The 26,083-nt window shown below is 39.7% G+C and overlaps 1 protein-coding gene across 2 annotated transcripts; it reads left to right on the top strand.

Annotated features, from left to right (window-relative positions):
- The first annotated feature begins 1,795 nt into the window (after window positions 1–1,795).
- MIER3 (MIER family member 3) lies at window positions 1,796–24,480 on the top strand. 2 transcript variants are annotated; one of them, XM_064404192.1, is made up of 13 exons: window positions 1,796–2,029; window positions 2,685–2,709; window positions 4,861–5,006; window positions 6,895–7,029; window positions 8,559–8,679; window positions 10,869–10,954; window positions 11,146–11,218; window positions 12,804–12,955; window positions 13,404–13,485; window positions 18,170–18,261; window positions 20,065–20,192; window positions 20,380–20,525; window positions 20,607–24,480. In XM_064404192.1, the coding sequence occupies exons 1-13, from the start codon at window positions 2,021–2,023 to the stop codon at window positions 21,062–21,064; spliced, it is 1,653 nt and encodes a 550-aa protein (XP_064260262.1). In that variant the 5' UTR covers window positions 1,796–2,020; the 3' UTR covers window positions 21,065–24,480. The 2 variants fall into 2 exon arrangements, with proteins under 2 accessions (XP_064260262.1, XP_064260261.1); XM_064404191.1 differs by having other exon boundaries at window positions 1,798–2,029; window positions 18,167–18,261.
- The last annotated feature ends 1,603 nt before the right edge of the window (window positions 24,481–26,083 follow it).

The raw sequence follows: 26,083 nt of genomic DNA, 5'->3' as shown, positions 1-26,083 counted from the left end.
TACTGCCTGTGAGTGTTGATGTGACACACACCATCCCTCCAGCAGAGCAATAGTCAATATAGAAATATAGAAAGCATGACCACTGAAATTTGGCCAGAAGCAGGAATTTATTAATCAAAAATTAAAAGCATCAGTCTCTATAGCCTGGGATGAAAGAATCAAGCTAAAGTCAGCCCAACCCAACTTTATGTGTAGAGGAACAAGAAATGTTACTAAGAGAACAGGAAGAGTATGGCCAGCAGGTCAAGGGAGGCCAATCCTCTCCTTCTACTTGGCCCTTGTGAGGCTACATCTGGAGTACACTATCCAGTTCTGGGTTCCTCAGTACAAAAAAATACAAGGAGTACCAGAGAGTGTCCAGTGAAGGGCAACAAAGATGACAGGACTGGAGCATCTCTGTGTGATAAATGAATGTGATTTGTGCTAACAAATTGTTACAGACTGTAACTATATCAATATTTTAGAAAATATTTGTTAAAAAGTAATAGAGGAAAAGGATATGTAAATAGTGTCACAAAACACATGTCACACAGATGTTCATGAGAAAATAGGATGCAGGATATAGTTTGAGACAAGTAACATCCCAAATGGAATAGGCCTCGGATAATTAGAGAATCAGCCTTGAAATGGTCAAGAATTGAAATTATTCCAGGTATCTATGAAATAATAAGGCTTCTTTTTGGAATATAATGCTGGCTTCTATAACACAAGACTTGGGGCGCATGTGCTATCTGTGGGGTTGTTCAAAGGACAGTGACAATGATGAGAAGCCTTTATCAGAAGTGACCACCAAAAGCCAAAGAAGACCCCTTAGAACAAGCAGAGCATGTGCTCTGTAGTATAGTGACGTGGATTTCAAGAATCAAAAATATATAAGTAGTGTTTGGATCCTTTTGCCTTTTGTACGTGAGGCAGGGTGGGAAGGCTTCGCCGTAACCCAATCAATCAGTTTTGCTTATGCTTTATCCGAACCACTGCCAAATTATTTTGTACCTGCTTGATTATATTTGATTGTGGTATTTTATATAAAATTGCTCCTCAATTAAAATTGCTGCTAAATTCCAGCTATATAGGGACCTCATTCATAACATCTCCAAGGAGAGACTACAGGACCTGGGCATGTTTAGTTTACAGAAGACTGAGAGGAGATCTGATTATATAAATGTATAAACATCTCAAAGGAGGTGCCAACAGGATGGTGCCAGACTCCTTTTAGTGGTGCCCAGCAGCAGGACAAGATGTAATGACCATATATTAAAATAAAAAAGTTCCACCTAAACATGAGGAAGAACTTTACATTGAGGGTGGCAGTGCACTGGAACAGGCTGCCCAGGGAAGTCATGGCGTCTCCCTCTCCAGAGACATTGAACACCCACTCTGTGGCAGGGGTTTGGACCAGGGAATCTCCTGAGGCCCCTTCCAAGTCTGACAATGCTGTGATTGTGTATAAAGGAGTAGATATAACTCGCCTGTAACAGACATGGCATGTCTTAGATAAAAACACTGCGAAGTATATTTTACTTTCTCTGTTTGTCAGACGAGAAAGGCTGAAGGCTCTGGCGTTCTGGTTCATGTTATGACGCTTATGGCGTGGGGGTCAGCGTGACGCCAGCTCTCCTGCACGCCAGCACCCGGTACCGAGGTGACACGGCCGGGTCCGCTCTCGCTCGGCGCTCCCGGCCCAGGGTGTCGAAGTCACCCGGCTCGGCCGGCCCCGAGCGCTCCGCTGGCTGCCCCAGCACCGGCCCCGCCGGCGGGGCGGGCGCCCTCTCCGGGCGGGGCCGGCCTGGGGCGGGACGAGCGCCGTCGCCGGCCGGGGCGGCGCCGCCAGAGGAGGGTCCCGGCGGGTCCCCGGCGCTCGGTGCCCCGCCTCCGCCGCCCCGCCCGGCCCGGCCCGGCCCGGCCCGTCCCGGTCCCCCCGCGCCCGCACGGACGGTCCGGCGGGCCCGCGGCCGCCATTGGCTCACGGCGCCATCCGGGCACTCGGCGCGGCGCCGCCGCTCGGCCCCATCGTCCCAATATGGCGGAGGTGAGCGGGCAGAGCGGGCCGGGCGCGGGGCTCGCCCGGCGCTCCGCGGGGCCCCGCGCCCGCAGCGCCCCCGCGCCGCCCCGGCACCCCCGGGAGGCGCCCCCTCGGCTGCTCGGCGGGACCGACGGCGGCGGAGGGGCCGGGGCGGCGGAGCCTGCGCGACCAGGCCGCGGGACGGGCGCGGTGCCGGTGCGCGGCCCGCGGGCGGCGGAGGGGCCGCGGGACGGGCCGGCGGTGTCGCCGCTGCGGCGCGGGCCGTGGAGAACAGCCCGGAGGGCGGGAGCAGGGGCGAGCCCCGGGCTGGGAGCGGGGACGAGGCGGCGGCCGGTCCGGTCCGTGACACGTCCCGCCTGGCCGGGGCCGGAGGGAGCGGGATCGCCGGCCGGGCCTGGCGCGGCCCTGGGGGGGCCTTGTGCCAGAGGAGGAGGAGGGACGGAGAGCGGCAGGCGGGAGCGAGGGAAGGAGGGATGGGCGAGGGTGAGCGGGATGGAGCGGCCAGCAGGGCGGGACGCTGGGGCTGAGGCTGGAGGGGAGCAGGGGAAAGCGGGGTGGCGGGGAAACGGGTCAGCTCCGACGGCTGCGCGGAGTGAAGGGCCCTGCCTGCTGCCGGGCCGCCGGGAGTCCGCTCTTATCTCGCTCTCTCTCTTCCCCGCAGGCTTCCTTTGGGAGTTCGAGCCCAGGTTCGTCCTCGTCCACCTTCTGCATCGCCACCCGGCCTGTCGCCTGCACGCCGTTCTCTCCTTGCTGCTCCTTTCCAAATTTATCCCCTCGTAGTTTTCCTAAGGCTTCGTGTGCGCACTGTTAACCGCCTGCCAGGTTTTTAAGAGGAGATGTGGGCTATGGAATCATTTACTTAAGTGCAGTTGCAGTTAGAAATTGGCTCCTTGGCACCAAAAATGAAATCAGAGTTGTGTAGCACTTTTAAATCAGCATCTCAGTAAAGCCAGATAGCCTGAAGAGAGACAGCTTCTCTTGTTGCTGATAACTACAGCCTTGTCTAAATTTTTGACTTCTTGGTAATAACAGAAAATGTTTAAAATCATAACAATAAGTAACTTTTAAGTCTGTAACTAAATGCTGTTCAGGTTCTGTGGACTACATTATACATCCAAGCATCATTAACATCAGCAGGGCTATTCTCAAATATTTGGGGAAGATACTTGCTTCTATGTAAACGCATTCTGCAGTGTCTGTCATCATCTTTATCTATTGTGAAATTTGTTGAGTTTGTATTTTTCAATATTGAACATTCATAACTACAGGAGAAGTGGGACTTTTTAATGTAGTCTGTGGAAGAGAACTTCCCCTTGAGTTAAATGGAAAGTGAGTTGGAAAAGCAATTAGAAGCAATAATCTTGATCACACCCGTATGTGTTTATGTTAGATTAAGGCAGTTGATACTTTCTTAAAACTTGAGCACGATGTGATGGCCAACAGCAGGAGGATTAAACACATAATGTCATTGTTGGAACTGTAGTAGCATTGTCAGCTATGCTGAAAATTCTGTGAGACCATAATATGAATAGCATGTGAATAAAAAGCATTTTTGGCCTGCATGTTTCTCTACAGTTTGATATTACAAACTTTGACAGCTTTTCTTAGGCAAACTGAATGTAGCTCAATTACCTGCATATACAGAATGAATACTTAGCATAAATGATGAACAGTTGCATTCTTTACGGTTCAGAAGTGTTGGTATATACAGCTGTCTCAAGGCTGAAAGCAGTGCAAAGAGGAATATTGTATTATTTTTTGAAGAGGGTTGAAAATTTGTGGTTATTTCTTTCAAAACTTTTGAAGAAGTTCCTTGGTAGAAATAATTCTTGATAAACCTTTTCTTTGATGCTTGAAAGCTAAGGATTGCAACAGACTCCTAGTATATAAGGGGAAACCAGAAGTGGAAGAGAAATATACTAATCTGTCTTTTTTCTCCAACCTGAAAGCTATAAAGAAGTGAACATTAAAGAGCAAAACAACTCTGTAATTTGGTGATTCTTAACTATAGAACACTGACTACTGATGCAGAATATTTTTGTCTTGAAAATTGGTTGACTCTAATGATAATCTTTCAAATAACAAAGTTCATTATAATAGTACTTTTTTGATTATTTCTGAGTATTGTCTTCAGTAATTAAAAAGTGTCTGTTGGACCACAGAGGTATCACACTTTGTTGTTAATTAATGTGATCCATCAGAAGCATTTTGTTATTTTTAGTGTATTTTCCATAGTATTTCTTGAAATTCTGCTGTGTTTATTTTTCTATATCTAGTGCTACAAATTAATTTTATTAGAAGATCCATTTGTGAGGCTAAAGCAATTGGAATAGAGTCTCACTTTATTTTGCTATTAGTAGGATGTGAATTCATAACCTGAGTTACCTGTTTGCCAGTGAAGAACTGTGCTTGTTACCATATAAATTAGATCAATAAAATCAGACTCTATAGATTACAGTCTTGCAGCTTCTGATATCTTTTCATGTGTGTGCTTTGTATCTTAGTGATGATTTCAAGAGTGTTTTGAACAATCTTTTATTCAGTAAAATACTAATTTGGGATTGTATTTTCTGAAACTTAGTTTTGCTCCTTTAGGGACTTCTCCCTGCTATTCTGTTTGTAGAAAGAGGGAAAGCTGTCCTTATTACTTAAAAATATGAAAATGGAAGGTCATCTAAAGCAGCTGAATTTGTCAAGTAGTTACGAATTTGTTACTTCGTTGAGAGTTCTGGTCCTGTTTGTAAGAGAGTGAATGCAAATTTTTTTGCTGGGATTTAATTTCTTATGTTGGTATAGGGGAAAAAATTTCTCAAATTAATTTGGGTTTTTTTTGATAGTTGGCTCCTTATCATCTGAGGATCATGATTTTGACCCATCTGCTGAAATGCTGGTACACGATTATGATGATGAGCGAACTCTCGAAGAAGAGGAAATGATGGAAGAAAGCAAAAATTTCAGCTCTGAAATTGAAGATTTAGAAAAGGTAAGAGAGACTCTCTCCTGTGAATGTACATGTTGTACTTTTCTATGCATGTTTTATATGTACTTTTCTATACATATTTTACTTTTCATACATATTGTAACTTTTCTAGTGAAAAGAACATTCAACCTGCCCTTCAATTTGTATTGTATAGTGCAGTTTTCTGCAAAAATGCATTTGCAGCTTGTATAAAAGACAGGTTAGGATGTAGCAGTGCATCATCACAGAAAAGGTTAAACTTAGCTTCTTAAAGATATTGGTGCTCATATTTTCTTTGATTTAGTAGCACATTTGCTTTGGTAGAGAAATCACTGACATAGGTTTTAGAGGCCTGTTATCTAAGATCACTTGTACATTGAAACTACATTTTGCACACTATTAAAATGACATCTAGCTGTGTTTCATTATGTTGGTCAGGTTTTACTTTCCCAATATGCAGACAAACAACCCTGGTTTATGCATAATGGGTCACGTTAATTTAATATAAATAATTTATTATTTATATAAATAATACTTCTATGTCTTAGTTTGATCAGTTTAGCATTCTGCAGATGTACAGAATGATCAGTGTACTCTTCGGCTTTTTCTGTTCCATTTCACACTTCTTAGTAAGAAGTTTTTCATATTTACATCTCTTGTTCATCCATGGCAGTGTAGCAAGCATTCTAACCTGCTGAACACCCAGAAGTTGATGCTATTTGCATTACTGTTAGGTAACCCACTTACACCACTCAGCATAACTGCAGGTCTTGGCCAACATACTTCTGAAAAGGTATATTTCTTAGCATCAAATATAAAGCTGTGTTTATGTAGTCCATGTGAAAACACATTTTCTCCATGTGGAGTTTACAGTGTGTGTACTCCTGATATTTTTTTCTTGCCTTACTGCCTTTACAATTACACTTTTGCTGATTATGAGCTTGCTGTTATAGTAGTGAAGCAGTTTGCCAGGTCTGATGGTTAAAATGGAATTTTTACTCAACAAAATTCTCTTACTTCTTCTGTTGTAGAAGAAAGGAGAACTGAGAGACACTCATCTTAAACACTTTATTACTTCTAAGTCCTTATTCTGGAAAGACTTGGACATCAAGTTTCTTTTTAGCCATTGTAAAAAAGTCTTTGCAGGACTAAAACCTTGCCAGGCTAAAGAAAAAAAGGAATTTGATCAGTTTATGAGTTCAACAATAAATTTTAGAGGTATAACTTCTAAAAAGTGTAAATATTTGGAAATATTTTTCATACTCTGATGTCTTGACCCAAGTACCAAAAAAAAAAACTTCATTGTTTTATTAATTGTATTAGGGTGCAAGTAGGATGATAGTTATTAGAATCACTTGATCAAAAGCTATTGGAGAAGACAAGTTAAAAATCAAGCCTTTCTCTTGATTTTTGCCTTTTCTTGGCTGTCTTTGTCTTGTTACATTCTCAGTGGTTAAGATAAAATACATTGTGCAGGAGATGAAAGGAAGGGCTTAGAAGTTGCTGTATTGGTTTACTTCGGTGGTGGTTTTCACGTGTGAAACTGTAGCTATGTAGGAATGAAGTCTTCAAGGTTTTCTATATTTCTCTTGAACAAATAGTGTCAAATCATGTTCTACAGTATCAATCAGATAAGAAGCAGATTTTTAATACTTATTCCTTAGTTGCATCCAGTAAAATGTCTTCCCCAACAGCTTGACAGGACTTCACTGTATGCCAAGAGACATGTTTTTGAATTATTGTTATCATAGAATCACAATATTTTAAACCTTTAATCATTCCTGCTTTCAGCTTAGTTTTTCTTTGTTTGTTTTTTAGTTCTGTTCTTCAAAATATGTCTTATTCTGTTAGGCCTGAACTGTTTGCAAGTAATTTGCAATATGTTGAAGTGTTGTAAATCTTCTTGTACTAGGAAGGAAACATGCCATTGGAAGATTTACTAGCATTCTATGGCTATGAACCCACGATTCCAGTTATGCCAGGTTCCAGTGCGAATAGCTCTCCAAGTGAACTTGCAGATGAACTTCCAGATATGACTCTAGATAAAGTAAGTCAGAATCATTTTCACTTGAATTGTTGTTTAAAAGCAGAAATCCAGGTGTCTTTAAATTACATATCATAATCTTTTTATGTTACAAAATACATATCTTTGTTAATTTTGATACATATTGTCATTCTGGGATATTACCTTCTCAAGAATATTGGGCTTCTAGTTCTCATTATGATGTACAGCAACTTTAGTGTCACTATATTAATACAAAAGAAAACTAAATAGTGTCAACAGTTCTTCTCAAACACACATGAAGAACTTTTAAGTAGGAGGTTTGTTAGTTGTTTTTTTAGTTAAGAAGTGGTATTTTTGGATAATAGATGTGATGTCCAGAAATAACTTTGACTTCCACCACACATTGAGTACCAAAAAATAGTATGAAAATAGCTTGAAAATGTACTCTTGAATGCTTTAGAATTTTATTTTCAAATGCATATCTTTTAGAAAGGTCTCAGCCGTGGGGGATGAGATACTGTTTTATGTGTGGTGACTATTGCTGATACAAAACCCTGAAACTTCAGCTTTTGTGGTTTGCAAGTTAACTTTAAATTCTGAGATTTAATTCTGATTTTTGGCCACAAAGCATGTGCAGCTTGTAGTTGAGCTGGAAAAGTATGCAAGTAGTAAGTGTATGTCTTTTTTTTTCCTGTGAGTATGATGTAATGGTAAACTCCACAGAAAGGAGGATATAATGATGGCTCTGCACATCTGATTCTCATTAGGATTCACGATTGTGTTGAGGCTACAAAAATGTAGTTGGCTTGTTGTCTAATACAGTTCTTTCCCTTCCAAATCTCTGTTAGAGGAGTTCAAACCTGTCTGCAAGTGTAGGAAGTGTGCCGTTTCTTTCTTAATATTGTTGCTTTAACCTACGAAAACGTCAGATGTTTTTGGTGTTTTGTTACCTAGAACTATCCCCTTGGCAAAAGTCTACAAAAAAACTGGGCTTTTTTTTTTAGGGTTTTTTTGGGGGGTTTTTTGGGGGGGGGGGGGTGGGATGGGGTTTTTTTGTTTTGGGTTTTTGGGTGGGGGGTTTTTTGTGGGTTTGTTTGTTTGTTTGTTTGTTTGTTGTTGGTTTTTTGGGGTTTTTTTGGGTTTTTTTGGTTGGTTGCCTTTTCCCCCAGAGTTTAGGAGGTAGTAGTAGGCTTTTAAAGCCTCAGTTATATCTGTGATGCAAAGAATGACAGAATGCTAAGTACGTGAGGCAGTTTACATTGGTGTTTCTTACCAGAAGCAGTTGGAGGAACATTTGAGATTGATACTTGCAGAAGTTAATTCTTGTGCATTTGTTTTAATCGAAGGCAGAGGGGAACCACTGTGTTTGACTCTGACATGAAAGGTTGTATTCTTAGAGTTAGTAGGAGCAAACCAGCTTTTTCTTTATAGGAGTATGGTCTGTTACATTTTCTTATGGGAAGGTAACTCATTTTAATTGATGAGGCTTACAATTGGCTGAATCTAAGTGCTTACCAGTCTATATTTTATAGTCAGTCTGAGTTTTCATTTTTTTTATTTTAATGATACAGGAGGAAATCGCTAAAGACCTCTTGTCGGGTGATGATGAAGAAACGCAGTCCTCTGCTGATGACTTGACACCATCAGTTACTTCACATGAGGCTACTGACTTCTTTCCTCGGCCACTAAGATGTAGGAAACATAATTTTATAATAGTACTCAAAAAGTCGTAGCATTATATATAGTTTCATACCTTAAAATACCAAAATTGAGGAGTACTTCTCACTGTGCCAGGAGTTGAGAAACAGTGCTTTGCAGGATGTTATACATGAACGTTGCCTTTGGTTGGCATTACTGAGTACATAAAACACTTACATTTGGTTGTCTACTCCAAGCACAAGTAAAATTCATTTCTCTATAAATACAACGACTACATAGTCAATAGTTAATACAGTATTGAGGAACACCCTTCATGATTTTCAGTATGTTAGTGAATTATGTGAACATGTAACCCATTCTTTTAAATTAGTGTTTCTGTACTAAAATTTTTGCTGCTGCTTTTAAGCCAGTGACTCCTCCGTGCAGCCTGTGGATGTGAACTGGGACGCAGTGTCTTTGTGATTATTTCCCTTCACACATTCAGCACTTTTCCATAGGACTTCATGGGGTGAGCCAAAGTAGTTTTATATGGGATGGGGCCTGTAAACCCATGACCACCAAAATTTCACTATCCATGGAGCTTGATGGAAAAAAAACAGTGGTTCAGTTATCCAGCCTGGATGAGATATTCCTCATTGCCTGTTGCATCTCATTTGTTCACTGGTATCCTAGAGTTAGAGCAATGTGGAGGACTTATATCAGAGTTTTAATTTGACAAATATCTTAAGGTATTCCATGGGGGATTTAATTTTTGTAGAAGAGGGGGGAATAAAGGGATTGTGCTGCCTCAGTCACCAGCAATCATAGCCCTTTGCATGCTGCCGTCTGATAAATGCAGGACATTTGTATTGAATGATAGATAAAAAACCTTTAAAATTGTAATGTCCCTTTTTCAGTTAAACTCCAAAGCATGCTGGCACTTGGGAACTGTTAGTGACTATGACATTTTAAGTGTGGCAGCTTCGTGGAGAAATGTGTTTAGCCCCTCATCTGTACTGAGGATTAGAAACAGTCATCTTTGTTCTCTGTTGTCATGGTTTTCTTTCAAAATATAACTTCATTTGAACATTAAGCTGGACATTTTAAGGTCAAGTATTCACCATTTCAGGGAAGGAGATGTCAGTTCTCTGTGCTGTTGGCAGTTCCATATTTTTTTCTGATCTTTGTCCATTTTCCAGATTCTAAGATAACATTAATTTTTAAGATACGCATTATCTAATACATAACACAGACTGTTTTCTTAAGTTTACATTGGGCAAAACAATTGCCTGATTGTCCAGGCATATTATTCAATCCATTCAGGTTAGCCCATTGCTTGCTACTTGTAAAACCAAAAAGTGATAGATTAGTGATTTTAGTAATTACTGTGGAAGGAGACCATCAGTCCATGCAGTCTTGGATATTGTCTCTGATGTTCATGGTGTTTTAGTTGTGATGAACCTAAAATTTCAGCCCAGTTTATGAGTATGTTTTTTCTGAAGTTGGAGAATACAAAATAGGTGTAATTGTGTCACAACTGTAGATTCCCTTCTGCTGGGGATTATAAAACTATAAAAATAGAACTGCTTCAGAACCCAGTGCCACAGTGTTCCAGATTCTAAAATACAAGTTATTCTATGGAGTAATGTATTTGAATTGTTTGGAGGGCTCTGCTATATTTCTTCCTAAGTGAAGGGGAAAAAAAAAAGGTATAAGAGAAATAAGGAGTCTTTTGCTCTCTTTTACCTACTCCATTTTTTATGTCTCTCCTGTAATCTTCATTCCGTGCTAAGGCAGCCTGGTTTAAAGGAATGTTGTGAATGCCTATTAAAACTTCTGTTGAAAGGTTTTAGTAGGTAATAAAGGCATGCCTTCAGCTTTACTCTCTTTGTGATTAACCTAAGGCTATGTCATAGGCCTGGAAGTTTTCTGGTTTTTCTCTATGTATAAGCTTTTATTGAGAAAATCAACAAAAAAAATTTGTTTCCTTTTGACGGTTGGAAATATAGTAGATTGTGTCATTTGCAGTGATGATAAATGTTTCAGTTCTGCAGTATACAAATACCAGTGTGTTCTGACTTCATTCTAGTTTGATTTTGGTGGAAATCTGGGTCAACAGACACGCAATAAGCATCTCCCTGAATATAAGCAGGTTCTCCTTTCAAAAGTAAATGATAACTTGTAGTTCTATACTTGAACAGAAAATTCTTCATAGCTAAAAGCAAACTCCTTTGTTTCTGAAGCAAACACCACATGTGATGGAGATAAGGAATCTGATGGTGAAGATGTAGAGGCTGACAATGGTAATTCATCTGAAGATTTGAGAAAGGTAATAATTATATTTTTTAAAAGTTAGAAATTTGCTGTTAAAAAAAGTCCAGTAACATTTTTAGTATGTATCTAAAATTATACCTTCATTCAGGAAATCTTATGTTAGATGCCAGGTTAATGACGTTTTTTATACTTGTATACACAAAATATTGTTGATCACTTTTTCTCTTCATTTTATTACATTTCCAGGAAATAATGGTTGGTTCACAGTATCAGGCTGAAATTCCAGCTTACCTGGGCAGATGCAGTGATGATGAAAAGGGTATGTTCTTCTAATTGTTTTACTTCTCATTTAATGTTTGTACATAGCTCTTGATGGAAAAATATTATTTAAATTTGTTAGGTCAATTCAGTTACCTAGCTGAAGTCTCAGAGACCATTAAAAAAAGGTACTAGGAGATTGAAGTAGCATAACTGTATACTTACACCTCACAAGTGTGACTATCTAACTTAGAGAGGGCATTCTTATGACAAAATGAGAGGCTTAATTCTGAAGTGTCTGGTAATATCAGGTGTCAGCTAACTGTAGGAGTTACTTTTGTTGGAGAACCATAGCTGTGGTCTATGAGAATATAACTTAGTTTACACTGAAGTTGTTCAAAACAGTGTCTTTCCTTGCTTGTCTTTTTTAGCAGGTAAAACATGTGGATTACAAAATTGGTACGGAAAACAAAGCAATAAGCTATTTTAAATTTCCTTTATAGTTCCTGTTACGCTGTCTCTTAAAAAAGAAGTGTTTTAAATATGATGTTATTCCAGTGCAAATTTAGGTTAAAAACTGCAGTTATGCTAGAGTGGAATAAAAGAGCCTTATTTGTAGAGTTTTGTTTCTGTAATGAGCTGGTAGGAGAGAGAACCAGTGAAAGTGTTGTCTGATAGCATGGCCAAGAGCAAAGGGGTAGCTGCCAGAAGAGTTCAAGGAGCACCTTTTGCAAAGGTCTCCAGCAAAAAGCACTGTGTTGTCTTGGTTGATAATGAAAACTGAATAGTAGTATCACCAGCACTCTGGAAGGTTGGGCTTGGTAGTAGGGCTGGAGGGTTAAATGAAAGCTTTTTCTGTACACCTGGAAGAAATAGTGGTGGCAAATAGGGGCTCACATTTGTGCAATGTAGTCCAGCTGCCAGAATTGAGCTAGAAAGCAGTTCTGCACTCCTATAAACTTTACACTTGAAATATATCTGACTGAAAGCTTTCTGTGTTGTGTAAGCCATTAAAGAACTTTCAAAGGTGTAATTTTATTCTTCACCTTAGCCTAATGTTGTTTCCTGCAGTTTTAGAAGAGCTTTAAGCATCTCCATCTTTTCTGCTGTAACAGCCATTAGGATTCTATGTTTGAATTAAATAACTCAAATTCTGTATTGCCAAGAGAGTACATAAAACATGATGTGCAATGGTAATCACATCTGTTGATCAGAGTAAAGGATTTATAGGTTAATCTAGTATTGAAACATATGCATCGACTAACCAAGGTTCAGGTCAGCTCTTGTGTGTCGTATCGTCCTTGAATTAAGCTATCTGTGAATTGGAGATGTTATTTCAATGTACTGTGGGGGACTGCATCCTAATAACATGAAGCATTCAGCATACCAAGTTCCTAACAGCATTCAGTTGCTACTGAATGAAAAAAACATATCGCCACATTGCCATGTAGATTGCAATTTTTTTACATAATTTTTGGCAAATTTCAGTTGAATATTACTAAATAGCTAAAGTGATCTGCAGTTTAAAAGTGGTATGGTCATGCTTGATTTGATTACTTCTGTGTTCCTATTCTCTGTGAAATAGCTTTTAATGTTACAGCCTTAAAAATGTTACACATGGCATGAATGGATTTCTGTTTTATCAGCTTATGAAAATGAAGACCATTTACTTTGGAAACCTGGTGTGATCTCAGAAAGTAAAGTTAAAGAATACCTTTTTGAAACCTCCTTAAGAACAGGAAATGAAAAAATGATTGGCAGAATTCCTGAAGGACTACATACACGGGACAATGAGCAAGTAGGTTTTATATACTCTTCCATTTGTGACAGCACTCTGTAATTAATATGTGGTCACCTTTTTGCTTTGTACTATAAAGGCCCTACTACTCAATCTTGGATATTATGAAGTCAAGATCTTACTTAAAATTTTTCAGCACATGTTTAAAAATCTTGAGTATTTGAATGTTGGCAGCCTTGTGATCTATGATGTTTCTGATTGTCCTACTGTTGACAAATTCAGCCTTTTTAATAATTGCATATAGTGTTTTACATTTTTTTAGTTAAATCTTACCTCAGCTTTTGGGTGGTTTTGGTTTTGGCTCTTATTTTTAAATTTTCATCATATGTAAAGATAAATCCTCTATCTTTTTTCACTAGATATGTTCACTGGAAGACCAGTTTTGGAGGTCTAGATTGGATATTAGAAAACGTTGACTTTTTCTAAAGAATTTTTTTTTATTTTATAGGCACTGTATGAACTTCTTAAAAGTAGCCATAATGTCAAAGAAGCAATTGAGAGATACTGCTCAAATGGAAAAGCCTCTCAGGGTAAGAGAATACCTGTTTTTTTCAGAAAAGTGTGGTTTAAAAAAAAAAATTGTGTGGAAAATCCTTGAGCAGGAATCACATTATCAAATCACATTATCATCACATTCCTGTCATGATGATTTTAGCATGAATTAGGTATAATCTGACAGTCAGCCTGTTGAAAGTTCTGCTACAGAAGTTTGCAGAAAGGCTGAGGATTTGTGTTTGATCTTCCCTTTTTTCCTCCACAGCTGCTATAACAATGAAACAGATTGAGGAGAAGGGTGGGGAAAGATGTGATTCTGATGCTATGAAGCAGTTCTCACCCACTATTTAGTATCTCTTTGAGGTCATGATTGATTACAGTCTGATAACATTTGTACTAAAATCAGAATATAGGTTGGTACATAAATAAGCCCCCACTCTGTGCTAACATTTGGGATATGCCAGCCCTAAACAGGCTCTCTTGTGGAGTTCCATAGGGCATGGAGAGCTTTCCTTGAGTCTGCATTGGAAAATGGGCTTCCATCTTGTTTGTCCTTACTATTTATTAATCCCTTAAATGAAACCCAGAGTCTGTCATTTAACAAAGATGGTATTTTGTCCTTTATTTTTGCATATGGATTGTGTGAAGTGGAATGGGCTATGAGCTCTGCTATATGATGATATTCTGGCAGATAGCCCTCTACTTAGATCCGAAGGGAAGCTGAGTGTAAGCAGTTTAGGTGCTGTGAGAGACAGGTGTCTGAGTGGTTGAACGCTGGCTGGCGACTGAAGTACTGCACAGCTGCTCGCTCACTTCTGCCCCACCACTTCCTTTCCTGGTGGAGATGAGACTTGGAAGAAAAAAGTAAAACTTTGGAGTTGAGCTAAGAACAGTTTAATAATTGAAACAAAGAAAAGAATATAGTAAGAATACTAGTGATACTGATGACAGTAATAATTGTTATGAAAGGGAAAGAGAGAGGAATGAAACCCCAGGAGGCGAGTGACATGTGTGCTCAGCACCTGCTGACCGATGCCCAGCCCATCTCCCAGCAGCTCCTGGCCCCTCCCAGCCAACTACCCCCAGTTCACATCCTGGCCACGTTGTTCTGTGCATGGAACATCCCTTTGGCCAGGTCGGGTCAGCTCTCCTGGCCCTGCTCCCCCAGCCTCTGGGGCACCTCATCAGTGCAGAGCACAGGACACTGAAATGTCCTTAATTGCACAGTTTGGCACCAACTAAAACATCAGTGTGTTACCAATATTATTTTCATATGGGATCCAAAACACAGTGCTTTACTACTAGAAAGAAAATTATCTCAGCCAAAATCAGGACACAAAGGTCAAGCTGAAGGGGGCAAAAAGGACTATAAGAAGAATGCTTTAAAAAGCTCATGTACAAGAAGAGGTTGTGTAGACCTTAAAGTATCAGCTAAATTCAGTACCTCTCTGGAATTTAGATTCCTGTTTCAGGATTGAAAAATACCTCTGTTGATTTGTGGCTTTGAAGCCTTGTGAAGGCTGACCTGGAACAGAGGCTAGACAGAGTTAAAGAATAAAGCAGGTATTTATTAGAAGGCCTCAAGGATGCACCTTGAGCAGTACAAGAGCCCGGCCAGGGCTACACACAAGATGAGCCCAAAAAGGTCACAAAATGCATGACCAGTCATGATGTTTCTCACTTTTACAAGTTCTGGTCCATTTGCATATTGCAGTTTATTGTCCAACTATAGCTTATGTTGTGAAGTCCCATCCTTCTTGTTTTTCTTTCTTCATTCTGAAGTTGTTTATTCTCTTGGGCCTAGATTTGGATTGATTGTCCCTAGTCCCCAGCTAGATAAGGAATTTTTTTGTCTGCCTACTCTGTGAAGAGAGCATACCATCCCCTAATATGAAGCTCAGAACTACACACTAAAGCAGCGCAAAATCTAAAAATATAAAAGCTAAAACCTGAGGCATCAGCTTAGAGGCCAAAATTCCATCCTGAGGACTAGTTGTCCTTACCCATATCCCATCCCCAGTTCAAGTGGAATTGTTATACCCTAATTGAAATTATAAGGGATAGATGGAGGTATAAGGCCTAATTGATGAGGGAGAGGCTGAGCATATTGCCTACCTAGACTTCAGTAAAGCCTTTGACACAATTTTTGTTAGCATTCTACTGCAGAAGCTGGAGACAGCCCATGGCTTGGACAGGGGCACTCTTTGCTGGGGTAAAGCTGTCTGTATGGCTGAGCCCACAGAATGGTGGTAAATGGAATTACACCCAGCTGGTGTGTTCCCCAGGGCTCAGTATTGGGGAACTGTTTAATATCTTCATCAGTCATCTAGATCGGGTGCACTGTCAGTCCATTTGCAGGTAAAACAAATTTGGATGGGAGTGTTGATCTGCTGGAGGGCAGGAAGACTCTGTGGAGGGATCTGGACAGGCTGGATCATGGGCTGAGGCCTGTGGGGTGAGGTTCAACAAGGCCAAGTGCCAAGTGTGTCCCTGGGTCACAACAGCCCCAGGCAGTGCCACAGGCTGGGACAGAGAGGCTGGAAAGGACCTGGGGGTGCTGCTGACAGCAGCTGAACATGAGCCAGGCTGTGCCCAGGTGGCCAAGAAGGCCAAAGGCATCCTGGCCTGGATCAGCCATGGTGTGGGCAGCAGGGCCAGGGCAGGGATTGTCCCCTGTACTGGGCACTGCTGAGGCCACAGCTCCAGTGCTGTGTCCAGTGCTGGGCCCTCAGTGCAAGAAAGACACTGAGGAGCTGGAGAGAGTGCAGAGAAGGGCAGTGGAGCTGGGGCAGGGTCTGGAGCACAAGTCCTGTGAGGAGCAGCTGAGGGAGCTGGGGGTGTTTATCCTGGAGAAAAGGAGGCTCAGGGGTGACCTTGTCACTCTCTACAACTGCCTGAAGGGCGATTGTGGCAAGGTGGGGATTGACTTCTTCTCCCAGGAAACCAGTGACAGGATGAGAGGAAGTGGCCTCAAGCTGCACCAGTGGAAGTTTATATTAGATATTGTAAAGAACTTCATCAACAGGGTTGTTAAACATTGGAATGGATTTTCCAGGAAGGTGGTGGAATCACCATCCCTGAGGGTATTCAAGAAACAAGTGGATATAAGGCATTTGGTGCTGTGGTCTAGCTGACATGGTGGTGTTTGATCAAAGGTTGGGCTTCATGATCTTGGAGGTTTTTTCCAACCTTAATGCTTCTGTTATTCTATAATGCTGTCAGAGTCTGTCTCTACCCACTGAAGCTCACTACTGTTCTCAGTGTGGAAATCAAAAATATACCACTCCAAGGCAAGTTTCTTAGCAGTGAGACTTTACATGGGAGCATTTTCTCCTCTTCAAAAGCTGAGATCTCTGTAGTAAGGAATGCAAAATTAATGGGGTTGCAAAAGAAAAAAACAGCCATGCAGTGGAGTTATTATTGCTTTTTATCTGGGAGCAGAAAGGTCTGGTTCTGCTCCCAGATGCTTGGAAATATGTGAATGCATTTTCCTCTGCTGGCTTTAAATTTTAGTTGAGTGGAAACTTTTAAAATCATCATTATGAATATAAGCTATCTGAAAAATCCCTCCTTATTATATATATATATATATATATATATATATATATATATATATATATATATCCAAAGCTACAATCAAGATTTTAACAAGAGTCTTGAATAATTTTTGTTGTTTGTCAAACCAAAATCCAGTTCTAGAAAATGTATTCTTAATTATTAATTAAAAAAAAAAAAGGAGAAAAGAAATTTGCAGTTTCTCCTTAAGAGATCTGAAGGGGTTAGAAGAGATCTGTGCTCTTTAGAACCAGGTGGTTATTTGGGGTTTTTTTTCTGGATTCCCTGATATCCATTATTTTTCAGAAGCCTGGATCATGTTTACTATAGTCCTGTATGGCTTCCTGACCTAGGCTTAGTGCTGAGGCACTCTGCTCCATGGTGCATTATGCTTTTTCCAGGAGTGGAAAAACTACCTCACCTCACCAGGGGATTTTTGATACCAGGCAAGGTGTTGTATGTTCTGGGCAGTCTGTCTCATGCTGGATCCATTTGGCTGTAAGTGTCAGGTTGGAATTGCCCTCCTGATGACAGTTCATGCCACCCTGTGTCTCAGCTGTGATTTACAGGGCCATGCACCATGGCTGGCATCCTGGCTGGTGGTTGGCTCCTGGGTGAGGCATTGCCCAGACTGCTGAGTGCCTGGGAGGGTGTGGGCCTAGCACTGTTCCTGTGGTTGGCACAGCAGGGCTGAGCTTTGTCAGGCCTTCCTGTCTGTGATGCTCACTCAGTCAAAACAGGGCCATCCATCAAAACAGGATTTTCCTTTGCTCTTCTTTCCGACAACCATTGTTCCTTGTGTCCTGTGTAACAAAAAACATCAAGAAAAATTATCACACTTAACCACCTCAGTGATGTTTATCAAACACTTATTTTTTGATGACAGACTTACTAAGAACAGTAAACCTTTGAAATATCCCTTGCCTTCAAGTATGAAAGATTTCTGAAGTCAAACTCTTCTACATACTTCTTTGTAAAGAAGAACGTTAAATTTCAGGTAGGATAGTTTCTCAGTAGGGGAAGTAAAATGAATCTAAATAACTGAATTACTTTATTTTTAGAATGCATTTGGATATTAATCTGTTAGGGAAAAAAAATTATTCTTTGTAAAAGTTTATTGAGTGAAATCAGTTTTCTCATGCTACTTTTATAATTATCTAGAAGAGATGACAGCATGGACAGAAGAAGAATGCAGAAGCTTTGAAAATGCACTTCTGATGTATGGAAAAGACTTCCATCTCATACAGAAAAACAAGGTTAGTATTTTACAGTTAAATGGATGAGTTGGTAAATTATATGATACTACATGAAGGCACTCTGTCAGAAGCCATACAGAAGGGGTAGGAACCTTATTAAAATAAATTTCCCATTTTTGAGTTAATTTTTCCTGCCTTTGCACTAATATTTCCAAATGTCATTGGAAATACTAGGCACTGTGAGATAAGTTAATGTATTATCTCTGAAATCAACTTAAATTGGTATTACTTCTATTCATGCTTGTGCATCACAATTCCGTCTAAATTCATGCCTTTCCTAGAAGTGAACAGTATTTCTATACCATGGCTATAGGAAGGGAGAATGCATCTTTCCCTAATTTATTCTGTCACCAGGAAGGTGCAAGTTTACAGAATCAGGCTGAGTTCTGTGTTTTCATAAGGTATAGTCATCCATAATATTCTCTTTTCTGAGCCAAAAATGAGTTCTAATCTTGGTCTGGAATGTTTCTGATTGTCTTCTCTGAAGAATAGGCCTTTTTGTTATTTTTACCAAAAAGCAATAGTCAACAACATCAGTGTTTCCAAATTTCTTATAATTCCTTTATGCTTTTGATACTATATTAAAGGGTTTTTTTCTTTAGGAGTCTGGTGTTTTTACTGTATTTCAGGTGAACTTATAGAGTTGTGGTTGCTGTTCAACAACAGTCTGTGGGTCTTGCCCAGCACCTGGTTTGACCCATCCTAAATAATTTGGATAATTTAGGTTTTAAGGGACTTTAACAATGAGCATTAACGCATCAGAGATTAAAAATGTATTTTCCAACATGGAACAAAACACATGTTGATGTGTCTGTCACTATGGACCAGAATTTGTCTAAGAAAATATATTGGGTTTTTTCTCCAGGCAACAGTCAAGAAAGTTTAGGGAAATTCTGGGATCCAGCATAAGGTGATGTCACTTGTATACAGCAAGTATCAGCGAGACAAGATTTACAACATGTGTTTCCTTATCACTGCCATGCAAAGCTTTGTTAACTGGGACTTTATGCATTAGCATATAGACATCTGTTAATTTCCTCCCCTTCCTGGTATGTCTGCCTAAACTAGCAAGGTTTACTACTGCCCCCAAGGTATTTTGGATTCACCACTGATGCTTCTGTATGTTTGAAAACACTCAAATATTTTACTGCCAGACTGTATTGGATAGTGTTGTATATTGGATAGAGTTGTAAAACTGGAAGCGTGGGTGATGTGATGGTGATGTGAAATGTTTCTGCATCAAAAAGTATATAAAAGTGGAAGTAATGACTTTTTCTCCAAGAATCTGACTTCACATAGCATCTCTGTTTCAGAGAAGGAGACAAACAATTAACATAGATGAAATCAAGTCTTTTCAGTCCTTACTACCTTCTCAACAAGACCACAATTTTATTTTGTTTAAACATGCTCTGGTTTTACAACTCTGTTGCCAAAGCCCCCACAGTACTGGACTTTCCCCAAAGGAATATATACCCAGAGTCTTTGGTACTTCACCCCTCTTAGATCATTCATTTGCTCAGCTTTTTCCATTGTAAGAAAGGGTATATCTTACAGTTTAAAAATGTTTATATATATGTCCGAGTACTTCAGATGTAGATAGAGTTTCAACCTCGTTTTAAAAAAAAATCCAATAATGCATTGAGTAGGACAGATATAATACTTGAAACTATAAGTCTGTTTGAAGTCTGGAAAGATTTGTTCCAGAACAATAAAAACTAACAGTATTGCAGGAGTGGGAATTGGGAAGATGACAAAACCTAAGTCTTTGCATTAATCTTGTCAATGCTTCTCATTGCGCTTTAGGTAAGAACCAGAACAGTTGCTGAGTGTGTGGCTTTCTACTACATGTGGAAAAAGTCGGAACGTTATGATTACTTTGCTCAGCAGACAAGATTTGGAAAGAAGAAATATAACCATCATCCAGGAGTTACGTAAGTAAAATGTTCCTGAAATGTGTTTCTGTTGCAAATAGTAAATGTAGAAGACTTCCCCCCCACCCCACTTCTGTCATTGCAGTGTAAAGCTTCAGTGGCTATGGCAACTGAAATTAAATCTATCATCATTTATAGGTCTTGTTTTCTAGTTACATAATGCCTTATGGATGCAATATTCTTTTAGGGACTACATGGATCGTTTGGTAGATGAAGCAGAATCCCTTGGAGGAGCAGTGCATTCTTCAGCCTTAACATCTAATAGTCGAACAGAAACCATTCCTGATCAACAGCTAAGCATTCTGAACTCTATCACTGCCAATGAGTTGACAGGTAAATCAAGAAAAAAAAAAATCTTTGTTGGAACTACGCAAACAACTATTTCATTTGCATTTGTGTTCATCTGTTTTCCAGCACTGACAAACAGCGTAGCTACAGTCTGCCACACTTCAGATGTGAACTGCCTGGATGATGCTTTTCCTCCCATGGACAGCTTGCCCCGAGCACCAGTTAATCATGTGCCTGTTGGAACAGAAGAATTGCTTAACTTGCCTAGCAATGGTGAAAGTGATTGTTTTAATTTATTTGAGACTGGCTTTTATCATTCAGAGCTAAACCAAATGAACATGTGCAGTGAGGAAGCAGAAAGACCTGCGAAGAGATTGAAAATGGGGATTGCTGTCCCAGAGTCTTTCATGAATGATGTCTCTGTAAATAACCTTGGTGTGGACTTCGAGAACCACACACACCACATTACCAGTGCCAAAATGGCTGTTTCAGTGGCTGACTTCAGCAGTCTATCTGCAAATGAGACAAATGGTTTTATCAATACCCACACCCTCCACCAACATGCTGCCCTTCATTCAGAATGACTTTGGAAAACTAAACAAACAGTGGGTACTTTATGCAGTAGTAGTAAACTTGATGGGAGCTATCAGGTTTGCTTAGTCTTTCACTGGAAGTTTGAACTTTATGACATCAGTGATGTCTTTGTATGTATAGAACTATATCTTGATTTATCAAGAGTAATTTCTTTTTTCAGTCCATAAATGTGGAAATGTCATAGGATGTGTGGCAGAGTTTGGGACTAAGAGAACTCTGTGGTGCAGCTTTAAGCTCTGCTTCAGTTTTTTTTCCTAAAGCCTGTAGACGGAGGCCACAGTTTCAAAACCAGCACAGAAGTTCTGAACGGATTGGAGTGGCTTTTTTAGTAAGTTACTTTTGCTGTAATGGATGCAGTGGAATAACAATGTTTACAGGTACTGATCCTGATCCCTGCTCAATGTAGCATTTTTTTTCCCCCCCTTATAAAGGCAGGGATGGGTTTGTTTATTTTAAACTGCACAAACATACAAGGATGTTTTTTAAATGGAACCTTCTCTCATGTGATACTAAACTAGAGCACTTCAGTTTACAAAGCAGCAAATTCATGTTGGTGGAAGCTAGCACAAGGGACTTAAGATGAGTAAAGTGAAGATCTACACTTGAATGCTGTTGCAAAATTAAAGGTCATGGCTACCTGACACAGAAGTAATCATGCTGCCATAGATGTCTGTGTACTTTTAAACTTACTGGCTCAAACAGATGAGTTTTAGGCTCTATTGTATTTGGAAGGGGTTTGTCCACAACTTTGAAGAGTAATGCAATCGTGTACCTTAACTTTCCTAAGGCAGCTGATGTATAAAGCTACAGTCTGCACAGCTTAGGATTTACCACTAAACAGTCTACATTTGGAAGACATTTTAAGTTGTTTTGGAGCATTGCAGTTCTAAGTGTTACAGTTTTGAGGGACTATGTAGTTGTATGGTAATAGTAGAACCTTGAAGTACATGCTTGAAAATTTGATTTAGCGTGGATTGCATTTATTTGTTTTGGCAAGTCATTGGCTTCAAAATGGCACTTCACTTCTTTGGTCAAATAGGAAAGGATGAGTAAAAATGCATCCCATAAAAGCAACTGTTTAACTTCATAAAAATTTTTTTTGAACCTTGAGTGCAATTTAGCCATCCAGGATGTTTGTCTTGCAAATGTTTGTTCCAATTGCTGCAGGAACCAAGCATAGTATTGGCTTGTAACGTGTTGTAGCATTCAAATTGCAGGGTGTTCTAATGAAAGCCTGAACCTCCCTTTCAGTGGGATTACTCCTGTCCCTCCATACTTTTTCTTTGCACTGTTTGTATTACAAGTTTAATTGCCACTAATTTGTTTTCATTATTCAAGCAATTAAGTTTGCATTGTTGATATTTTCAATAGTTGCTTCAAGGTTGTGCTGAGTAATTAGAAAGTAGTGACTTTAGTGTTTGAAAGGGAAGAGGGTATTTATTATGCATACTGTGAACTGCATTGATATCCCAGGTTTCAGATGCAGCATATGGAGTTTTCTTTACAGCATTGTAATGAAGATTGCTTTGAAGTGTTTATGCAATAGCACATTTATCATATTAAAAACAAATTAGCTTAGCACAGTGGACAAAAGTAGATATGATTTTGTAATCAGTTCTTAACTTAAACATCTGAAATATTTAACTTTAGTAAGTACACAGTAAATAACGGGTAGCCTTGGCCCTGTTGTACTCTTGACATTTTTAGCCAAGTTCTCAGCTTCTTACTGCTGTGTTTTGTGCTGAACTTTGTACCTTGTTTCCTTGTTTTTAAATCAACCCATTTTAAGTAATTTTGTAGAATTCTGGCCATAATCTTCCATTGTTATACATTGAAGTTTATCTATGGGTTTACAGTGAGTGGCTGGTCTGTATAAAAATCATACAAAGATGACTGAATGCTTATACCAGTTGCACTTAAATGAACATGCCCATTTTCATTAGTTGATGCAGTAATATACTCAGTTTATCTATGCATTGCTGGGCTCTTAAAGTAGGCAGAGACTTGTCTAAGGTTTGGGTTGTCAGCAAGTTGAATGGACACTTTAGTTATTTAATAAAGACTTTGACCAAAATTCAGAAAATGATATGAGAGAAAAGTGATTTCCGGGTAGTCTAATATAAATGCTGATCTTATTTAGCCTGTTGGCTAGCTAGCTGGTATCGTTTACTTTTAATTCCTTGTTAAAATGAGGCAATAATTTGCAAGATTTCGTAAATATGTAAATTCTTCATATCTTTTTAGATATCTCTTTCAATATTTTCTGACTACTTCTGTGTATAGTAACATTTTTGTGCATGCTTGATGTGACATCCATAAATTTGTACCACTATGACTTTATCCATGTAAAATAGCTATTTATTGAACTTTACTTTTAAAAGCTGGACTTACTTTTTTCTCTCAGTTTAAACATTTAAATGGAGAACTTGTTACTGTTTATTAAAAGAATTGTGTTTTGAAAGTTAGCGTGGAGATAACTGAATTGCAACCATGTGAAGAAATTACAATGCCTTGGCTATTACAGAGTGAAGCACAATTCTTGTAAGAAACTGTGATGAATTCTTTGTCCTTTGCCACGTGTTTTCTTCATACAAACAAACCAAAAAATCCATAATGGGCAGTTGCAGTGTGGTAAATGTATTCTTTTTATGTACAGGGAATCTGAAGAGGGTAGCAGATTCATGTAGAAGTGTAACTGGTGCTGTGATTATAGCAATACCACAGTTGGTCACACGTCATCTTCCCATGCTAGGTTCTTAAGTGTTTAGTCTTCCTCTTGTAGTGGTCAAACTGCTGAATTTACTTGAAGGATGTACAATACTGTTTGAAGAATACTAAATTGTGTACAATTAGGTCAGTGGACTGTGCAGTTGAAACTGAGAGTCAGAAATATAGGAAAACTTCAGTTCAAGTAGGACACAGTGATAATACTTAATTTAACCAAAGTCTCTAATGAGTATTTCAACTTTGAATGTAAACTAATGGATAAACTGACCAACAGGGACGCTATTTGCCCAGCATTACAAGCACATCATCTACAGACAGGGAAATGAAATATAGTGATTTGTAAGATAATGACAAGGTTACTATTTTTCTTATTCCTATTTTTCATTGAAAGAAAGAGGAAGATGCTGTCAATTGTACAATAAAGTAGAAATGGTTATAGTCTTCCTTATAAAACAGAGATTGCAGTTATTCTCAGTTAAAAGTAACTACCCTGTGCATAACAACAAATCAAGTGACAATCGGAACATGTTTTAGTATCAGATGTTCAAGAGGAAGTCGCTGTTGTTGCATTGGTTTTAATATTTGTACATAAACACTGATTTTTTTGAGCATTATTTTGTATTTGTTGTACTTTAATACCTGGTGTACAGTTCCAGAAATAAATGTCTGGAAACCTTTCTGTATTTGTAAAGCTCTTCATGCATCTGCACTGTGTTTGCTACTTCATTTCCAGAGATACTTAGCAGTAATAAGAACTTGGCACATGCTACCATCTACGTAGATATACACAGAGGAGTGAAAAACGCAGCATGCAGTGATGCAGGTAGCTAATAAGTAATGGTTTCCCTCAGACATTTCAAACATTATGGCTAAAGTATAGTAAATCTCAGATGGGACTTAATTGTAGCTTCAAGGTAACACATTGCAGCAGTCACCCAGTGTTCAGACTACACCTAAGATGTATGGAACACAATCCTGTTCTCTGGGGAAAGAAAATCCATGTCAAGCTAGATTACTGCTGTGACTATAAAACTCTTACTTGGCTTAACCCTTAATGTTGAACTTAAACTGCTTTTTGCCTTAATTCTCCAGTCCCCCAAGACAACAAGCACTAATCTTGGACCCTGAAAAGCTGTAAGATCTTATGTACCAGTTCTGTCAAATGCCAGGTGGTTAATGGAGGTCTTTCCTAGACCCAGCATGCTTGTTTTTACAATGGCTGGCACAGTAAATCTTCAAGTAAATAATTTTTTTTTTAAATTAGGATTACTAGCTGGTATAATTCTAAACAGCAAACATTGTAATTTGCCAAGAAATGAGCTTTGCTTCCCCTGATGGAGAGATACAAGGCTGTCTTTCTAATGATGGTCAGTACAATCTGCAAACAAAATACCTATTCAAAATCTTCAGTTACAAGCTGCACCTGCCTTTTTTTAGTTTTTGGGCAATGTCCCCCAGGACACACTTGGCCCTCCTGGCTGCCAGGGCACTGCTGGCTCATGTTCAGCTTGCCATGGACCAGAAGCCCAGGGCCCTTTCCATGGCACTGCTGTCCAGAATCTCATTCCCCAGTCTGTCTGTACATCCAGGGCTGCCCCATCCCAGGTGCAGAATCTGGCACCAGTCTTTGTTGAACCTCATGGTTGGTAATTGATCATCTCTCTAATTTTTTAAGGTCTCTCTCTACTCAAGGGAGTCAACAGCTCCTCCAAGTTTAGTAATCAGCAAACTTAATATTCCTTTTTATCCTTTGTCCGAGTCACGTATGAAGATGTCAAAGAGCACAGGCCTGGTGACGGAGCCCTGTGGAACCCCCCAGTGACAGGTCCCCAGTCTGATGCCACCCCATTCACTGTAAGCCCTTGTGCCCAGCCCGTGAGCCAGTTCTCACCCATCCCATGATGTTTGTCCAGCTCACAGCTTTCCAAACATTTTGCCCAGAAGGATACAGTGAGAGAGAGCCATGGAAGCTTTACTGAAATCCAAAAAGATCACACCAATTGGCTTCCCTGCATGTGCTACCTTGTCATAAATGGAAATCTGGTTCAACAAGCAGGGCTTTCCCTCACATGAAGCTGTACTGTGCCCAGTGACTGAATTGTCCTCTAGGGTGTCTTTCAGTACTTCCAAGAATACTCTTTTCCATGATTTTACTGGGCATTGAAATGAGACTGACAGGCCTGTGTTTTCCGGGATCTTCCTTCTTTCCTTCTTGAAAATCAGGATATTTTCCAGCTCCAGTCAGATGAAACCTTTCCATATTCCCAAGACTGCTAAAAAAT

Source organism: Passer domesticus, chromosome Z, assembly GCF_036417665.1.
Source record: "Passer domesticus isolate bPasDom1 chromosome Z, bPasDom1.hap1, whole genome shotgun sequence".
Taxonomy (NCBI): domain Eukaryota; kingdom Metazoa; phylum Chordata; class Aves; order Passeriformes; family Passeridae; genus Passer; species Passer domesticus.
Note: the sequence above shows the minus strand (reverse complement) of the source record. Positions and strands in the feature narration are given on the sequence as shown.

What these genes read in the sequence shown, in the direction of transcription:
- MIER3 (XM_064404191.1), top strand. An exon ending in CATCTGAAGATTTGAGAAAG is followed by an intron (nt 10,955 to 11,145) that starts GTAATAATTATA and finishes TTACATTTCCAG; the next exon opens with GAAATAATGGTTGGTTCACA. An exon ending in AACCATCATCCAGGAGTTAC is followed by an intron (nt 20,193 to 20,379) that starts GTAAGTAAAATG and finishes ATATTCTTTTAG; the next exon opens with GGACTACATGGATCGTTTGG.